The 7,500-nt window shown below is 50.5% G+C and overlaps 1 protein-coding gene across 1 annotated transcript in view; it reads left to right on the top strand.

The window, feature by feature from the left end:
* The window catches only part of LOC117401790 (histone lysine demethylase PHF8), an 8,158-nt gene extending 806 nt beyond the window's left edge, over positions 1-7,352 (top strand). Inside the window, exons 2-9 of the mRNA XM_059019930.1 lie at positions 1,749-1,834; positions 2,726-2,849; positions 3,168-3,328; positions 4,299-4,440; positions 4,939-5,125; positions 5,674-5,836; positions 6,365-6,452; positions 7,163-7,352. Coding sequence (XP_058875913.1) covers positions 1,749-1,834; positions 2,726-2,849; positions 3,168-3,328; positions 4,299-4,440; positions 4,939-5,125; positions 5,674-5,836; positions 6,365-6,452; positions 7,163-7,337 — 1,126 coding nt within the window. The 3' untranslated portion in view covers positions 7,338-7,352. The remainder of the gene's footprint in view (positions 1-1,748; positions 1,835-2,725; positions 2,850-3,167; positions 3,329-4,298; positions 4,441-4,938; positions 5,126-5,673; positions 5,837-6,364; positions 6,453-7,162) is intronic.
* Positions 7,353-7,500: the final 148 nt, after the last annotated feature.

Here is a 7,500-nt window from a genome sequence, read left to right as displayed (position 1 = left end):
GACGCGTGTGTAAGGTGCGCTGCTGTGTTGAGAGTGGAGACGCGTGTGTAAGGCGCGCTGCTGTGTTGAGAGTGGAGACGCGTGTGTAAGGTGCGCTGCTGTGTTGAGAGCGGAGACGCGTGTGTAAGGTGCGCTGCTGTGTTGAGAGCGGAGACGCGTGTGTAAGGTGCGCTGCTGTGTTGAGAGTGGAGACGCGTGTGTAAGGTGCGCTGCTGTGTTGAGAGTGGAGACGCGTGTGTAAGGTGCGCTGCTGTGTTGAGAGTGGAGACGCGTGTGTAAGGTGCGCTGCTGTGTTGAGAGTGGAGACGCGTGTGTAAGGCGCGCTGCTGTGTTGAGAGTGGAGACGCGTGTGTAAGGCGCGCTGCTGTGTTGAGAGTGGAGACGCGTGTGTAAGGTGCGCTGCTGTGTTGAGAGTGGAGACGCGTGTGTAAGGCGCGCTGCTGTGTTGAGAGTGGAGACGCGTGTGTAAGGTGCGCTGCTGTGTTGAGAGCGGAGACGCGTGTGTAAGGCGCGCTGCTGTGTTGAGAGTGGAGACGCGTGTGTAAGGCGCGCTGCTGTGTTGAGAGTGGAGACGCGTGTGTAAGGTGCGCTGCTGTGTTGAGAGTGGAGACGCGTGTGTAAGGTGCGCTGCTGTGTTGAGAGTGGAGACGCGTGTGTAAGGTGTGCTGCTGTGTTGAGAGTGGAGACGCGTGTGTAAGGTGCGCTGCTGTGTTGAGAGTGGAGACGCGTGTGTAAGGTGCGCTGCTGTGTTGAGAGTGGAGACGCGTGTGTAAGGTGCGCTGCTGTGTTGAGAGTGGAGACGCGTGTGTAAGGTGCGCTGCTGTGTTGAGAGCGGAGACGCGTGTGTAAGGCGCGCTGCTGTGTTGAGAGCGGAGACGCGTGTGTAAGGTGCGCTGCTGTGTTGAGAGTGGAGACGCGTGTGTAAGGCGCGCTGCTGTGTTGAGAGTGGAGACGCGTGTGTAAGGTGCGCTGCTGTGTTGAGAGTGGAGACGCGTGTGTAAGGTGCGCTGCTGTGTTGAGAGTGGAGACGCGTGTGTAAGGTGCGCTGCTGTGTTGAGAGTGGAGACGCGTGTGTAAGGTGCGCTGCTGTGTTGAGAGTGGAGACGCGTGTGTAAGGTGCGCTGCTGTGTTGAGAGTGGAGACGCGTGTGTAAGGTGCGCTGCTGTGTTGAGAGTGGAGACGCGTGTGTAAGGTGCGCTGCTGTGTTGAGAGTGGAGACGCGTGTGTAAGGTGCGCTGCTGTGTTGAGAGTGGAGACGCGTGTGTAAGGTGTGCTGCTGTGTTGAGAGCGGAGACGCGTGTGTAAGGTGCGCTGCTGTGTTGAGAGTGGAGACGCGTGTGTAAGGCGCGCTGCTGTGTTGAGAGTGGAGACGCGTGTGTAAGGTGCGCTGCTGTGTTGAGAGTGGAGACGCGTGTGTAAGGTGCGCTGCTGTGTTGAGAGCGGAGACGCGTGTGTAAGGTGCGCTGCTGTGTTGAGAGCGGAGACGCGTGTGTAAGGTGCGCTGCTGTGTTGAGAGTGGAGACGCGTGTGTAAGGTGCGCTGCTGTGTTGAGAGTGGAGACGCGTGTGTAAGGTGCGCTGCTGTGTTGAGAGTGGAGACGCGTGTGTAAGGTGCGCTGCTGTGTTGAGAGTGGAGACGCGTGTGTAAGGTGCGCTGCTGTGTTGAGAGTGGAGACGCGTGTGTAAGGTGCGCTGCTGTGTTGAGAGTGGAGACGCGTGTGTAAGGTGCGCTGCTCTTTTCTGCTGTAGCTGTGTCAGGGTGGAGGAGTCGAAGGCAGCAGAGATCGACCTGTATCACTGTCCGGACTGCAGGGTCACCCACGGACCCTCCATCAGTGAGTACCGCTGTCCGTCTGTCTGTCTGTCTGTACCCATGCACAGTACCTCTGTCTGTCTGTCTGTACCCATGCACAGTACCTCTGTCTGTCTGTCTGTACCCATGCACAGTACCTCTGTCTGTCTGTCTGTCAGTCAGTCTGTCTGTACCCATGCACAGTACCTCTGTCTGTCTGTCTGTCTGTCTGTACCCATGCACACAGTACCTCTGTCTGTCTGTCTGTCTGTCTGTCTGTACCCATGCACAGTACCTCTGTCTGTCTGTCTGTCTGTCTGTACCCATGCACAGTACCTCTGTCTGTCTGTCTGTCTGTCTGTACCCATGCACAGTACCTCTGTCTGTCTGTCTGTACCCATGCACAGTACCTCTGTCTGTCAGTCTGTCTGTCTGTCTGTCTGTACCCATGCACAGTACCTCTGTCTGTCTGTCTGTCTGTCTGTCTGTCTGTCTGTCTGTCTGTACCCATGCACAGTACCTCTGTCTGTCTGTCTGTACCCATGCACAGTACCTCTGTCTGTCTGTCTGTACCCATGCACAGTACCTCTGTCTGTCTGTCTGTACCCATGCACAGTACCTCTGTCTGTCTGTCTGTACCCATGCACAGTACCTCTGTCTGTCTGTCTGTACCCATGCACAGTACCTCTGTCTGTCTGTCTGTACCCATGCACAGTACCTCTGTCTGTCTGTCTCTACCCATGCACAGTACCTCTGTCTGTCTGTCTGTACCCATGGACCCTCCATGGATGTTTTGCAACATTTAATAATTTTGCAGTCACCTATATTTTTTATAATCCATGAATTGTATCTCCTTCTAAAATAAAAACTGTTAGCCTGAATATGAATCTCTCCCCTCCCCTCCCCTCCCCTCCCCTCACCTCCCACACCACAGTGAAGAAGCGGCCCGGCTCTCACAAGCAGGATGCTGTGGGATCCGGGTTCAAGGAGCCCCATCGCCCTGTTCAGACAGGCAGCCTCCAGTTCATCAAGGAGCTGCGCAGCCGAGCCTTCCCCAGGTACAGGCACCCACTGTGGGGAGAGTCTCTGTGGGGGGGGTGGGGGGTGGGGGGTGGGGGGTGGAGTCTGTGTGGGGAAACCAGGACTGGATCAAACTGCTGTGCAAGGGGAGGCTGATTTCCATCCCTGTGTCTAAGTGCATGTCTCTCTCCTCTCTCTCCTCCCTCCTCTCTCCTCTCTCTCCCCTCTCTCCCTCTCTCTCCCCTCTCTCCTCTCTCTCTCCCCTCTCTCTCCTCTCTCCCTCTCTCTTCTCTCTCCCCTCTCTCCCCTCTCTCCCCTCTCTCTCCTCTCTCCTCTCTTCTCTCCTCTCTCCTCAGTGCTGACGAGGTGGTCTTGAAGCCCAGCGGCTCTCAGCTCACAGTAGAGTATTTGGAGGAGAACACGTTCAGTGTGCCCATCCTGGTCACCAAGAAGGAGGGGCTGGGCATGAGGCTGCCCCCCAGCAGCTTCTCCGTCAACGACGTGGAGGACCACATAGGTGAGAGAGACCCGGGTTCAACAACTCCCTCCCTCCAGCCCTACGCACGTCTTAGATACAGTTTCATTATCCTGAACCTGTGAATCTGTTAAGTTTCTTTTAGTGTTTCTATTGAAGACGCTGAGAAAGACTTCTAGTGGAAACGCTTGCCGTTGAATTTATGAAGTTTCTTTCAGTGTTTCTATTGAAGACACTGAGAAAGACTTCTAGTGGAAACGCTTGCCGTTGAATTTATGAAGTTTCTTTCAGTGTTTCTGTTGAAGACACTGAGAAAGACTTCTAGTGGAAACGTTTGCCGTTGAATTTATGAAGTTTCTTTCAGTGTTTCTATTGAAGACACTGAGAAAGACTTCTAGTGGAAACGCTTGCCATTGAATTTATGAAGTTTCTTTCAGTGTTTCTATTGAAGACGCTGAGAAAGACTTCTAGTGGAAACGTTTGTCATTGAATTTATGAAGTTTCTTTCAGTGTTTCTGTTGAAGACGCTGAGAAAGACTTCTAGTGGAAACGTTTGTCATTGAATTTATGAAGTTTCTTTCAGTGTTTCTGTTGAAGACGCTGAGAAAGACTTCTAGTGGAAACGTTTGCCGTTGAATTTATGAAGTTTCTTTTAGTGTTTCTGTTGAAGACGCTGAGAAAGACTTCTAGTGGAAACGTTTGTCATTGAATTTATGAAGTTTCTTTTAGTGTTTCTGTTGAAGACGCTGAGAAAGACTTCTAGTGGAAACGTTTGCCGTTGAATTTATGAAGTTTCTTTCAGTGTTTCTGTTGAAGACGCTGAGAAAGACTTCTAGTGGAAACGCTTGCCATTGAATTTATGAAGTTTCTTTCAGTGTTTCTGTTGAAGACGCTGAGAGACTCATTCACTCCTCCGCCCCCCTCTTCTTTTGTGAGTGGACGATGTTCTGCGTGTTGTTGGCGTGTTCTTGGCATGTTCTTGATGGCGTTCTTGTCGTGTTCTCGTGTGAAGGGGCTGATAAGGAGATCGATGTGATTGACGTGAGACGTCAGGCTGACTGCAAGATGAAGCTGGGAGACTTCGTACGCTATTACAACAGCCCAGAGCGAGACAAGGTGCTGAATGTCATCAGCCTGGAGTTCTCAGAAACCAGGTACGCACACACCAGTACAGACCACTGCTGACCAGTATGGACCAGTACAGACCACTGCTGACCAGTATGGACCAGTACAGACCACTGCTGACCAGTATGGACCAGTACAGACCACTGTAGACCAGCACACACCAGTACAGACCACTGCTGACCAGCACACACCAGTACAGACCACTGCTGACCAGCACACACCAGTACAGACCACTGTTGACCAGTATAAACCAGTACAGACCACTGTAGACCAGCACACACCGGTACAGACCACTGTTGACCAGTATGGACCAGTACAGACCACTGCTGACCAGTATAAACCAGTACAGACCACTGCTGACCATTATAAACCAGTACAGACCACTGCTGACCAGTACAGTACACTGTAGACCAGTAGAAACCAGTACAGACCAGTACGACAAAGTATTTTGGTTCATTAGTGACCCTGTTCAAAAATAATTGTGTATTGATGTATTGATCATTTCTGTACCCCTAATTCCCCTCCAGACTGTCGAACCTGATTGAGACCCCCAAGATCGTGCGCAAGCTGTCCTGGGTGGAGAACCTGTGGCTGGACGAGTCGCAGTTCGAGCGCCCCAATGTGCAGAAGTACTGTCTGATGAGCATGAAGGACAGCTACACTGACTTCCACATCGACTTCGGGGGCACCTCTGTGTGGTACCACGTGCTCCGGGTAAGGGAGTGGGAGTGGGAGTGGGAGTGGGGGGGGGGGGGGTCCTGGTTTTGCTGTTTCAAATCAATTCCCTTTTATGTTCAGTTCCAACACCTCTTTGATCGAAATTTGCGATCAGCGGTTGGCTGTTTAATAATGGAGCTTCTCACCGCAGAAGTTGAATTACTTACATTGAAATGAAACCGCCTCAATTATTGTCTCTAAAATGTAAATTATAATTTCTCTCTCTCTCTCTCTCTCTCTCTCTCTCTCTCTCTCTCCTCTCTCCCCTCACTCTCTTCCCTCTCTTCTCACCGTCTCTCCTCTCCCCTCCCTATTCTCTCCTCTCTCGCTGTCTCTCCCCTCTCTTCCCACTCTCTGCTCTCTCCCCTCTCCCCTCACTGTCTCTCCCCTCCCTCCTCTCTCTACTCTCTCCTCTCTCACTGTCTCTCCTCTCTCCTCTCTCTCTCCCCTCTCTCCTCTCATCCCCCTCTCCCCTCTCCCCTCTCCTCTCCCCTCTCCCCTCTCCTCCTCTCCCCTCTCCCCTCCCCTCTCTCTCCTCCCTGCAGGGTGAGAAGATTTTCTACCTGATTCGTCCGAGCCCCGCTAACCTGACCTTGTTTGAGAGGTGGAGCTCCTCGTCCAATCAGAACGAGATGTTCTTTGGGGACCAGGTGGATACGTGCTACAGGTGTTCAGTGAAGCAAGGCCACACCCTCTTCATACCCACAGGTATGGCATCCACACCCTCTATATAGAATGAACTCCCTCAGCTTCATAGAGTCCAGTGAAAGCTGCTGAATAATGTTCCCTTGTTAACATATTGAATTCCACACCCTCTATATAGAATGAACTCCCTCAGCTTCATAGAGTCCAGTGAAAGCTGCTGAATAATGTTCCCTTGTTAACATATTGAATTCCACCCCCTCTATATAGAATGAACTCCCTCAGCTTCATAGAGTCCAATGAAAGCTGCTGAATAATGTTCCCTCGTTAACATATTGATTTACACACCCTCTATATAGAATGAACTCCCTCAGCTTCATAGAGTCCAATGAAAGCTGCTGAATAATGTTCCCTTGTTAACATATTGAATCCCACACCAGCTTTGTAGTTTTCCAGATACGGACAGAAAATGCGACATTTCAAAATCTGACGTGAAATATTACTGTGCTGCTATTATGGCTTCCAGTGTAGACTTCTTATACTTTCGGTGTAACTGTGTTTTTTACTTTGTTTTTAAATTCTCTTCCCCTCCAGGCTGGATTCATTCTGTTTTGACTCCAGTCGACTGCCTGGCTTTCGGGGGAAACTTCCTCCACAGCCTGAACATTGAAATGCAGCTCAGGTGAGAGACTAATGATAATAATAAGAAGAAGAATAATGGTGAGTCACTCAGCAGACGCTTTTATCCAAAGCGAGGGTGAACTCTGCATCATCAACTGCTGCTGCTGCTGCTGCTGCAGAGTCACTTCCAATAGGACCTTGTTTGTTTGACGTCTCATCCGAAGGACGGAGCACAAGGAGGTTCAGTGATTTGCTCAGGGTCACACGCACACACACACACACACACACACACACACAGGGAGTCAGTGGCTGAGCTGTGATTTGAACCCGCTGGACCAGCGAGACGCGCTGCACTGTCTCCTTGCTCCCATGGCATTCTGTAGAAGCCTTTGAAAATCCCGAGTCACACCAGGAATGCTGGCAGAGTCGAATCTTTTAAAATAAGATCTGCATGAAACCATAGTAAATTGGTATTTGAAGATCTCCCTCCCTCTCTCTCTCTCTCTCTCTCCCTCTCTCTCTCTCAAATTCAAATTCAAATTCAAATTCAAAAATGCTTTATTGGCATGACGAGAGCGCTCAGGTATTGCCAAAGCTTTTATAATACAAAACAGAAATAATAAAACGGAAATACAATTACAGAACATAACAAACACAAAAAACCATTGTTCCCTTCCCTTTGAACGATATAACTACCTCCCTCCCTCCCTCCCTCCCTCCCTCTCTCTCTCTCTCTCCCTCTCCCTCCCTCTCTCCCTCCCTCTCTCGCAGGGCCTATGAGATTGAGAAGCGGTTAAGCACAGCTGATCTGTTCAGGTTTCCAAACTTCGAGACTGTGTGCTGGTACGTAGGAAAACACCTGCTGGACACATTCAGAGGTGAGTCACAGACTGCGCTGAGGGGAGCTCTGAACCCCAGAATAGAGTTCATTGAGGGAGAGCTCTGAACCCCAGGACTGGGTGCAGCAGCAGCAGCAGGGCTAGTGTGAGTTTCTAACCCTGCTCAAACTCCTGGCTCCTGTTCATTTCAATATTAATAATAATAATAATAATAATAATAATAATATAATAATAATAATAATAATAATAATAATAGACTTCATTGAGTAA

Source organism: Acipenser ruthenus, unplaced genomic scaffold (genome assembly GCF_902713425.1).
Source record: "Acipenser ruthenus unplaced genomic scaffold, fAciRut3.2 maternal haplotype, whole genome shotgun sequence".
Classification (NCBI taxonomy): domain Eukaryota; kingdom Metazoa; phylum Chordata; class Actinopteri; order Acipenseriformes; family Acipenseridae; genus Acipenser; species Acipenser ruthenus.
This window is presented reverse-complemented; position numbering and strand designations above follow the sequence as displayed.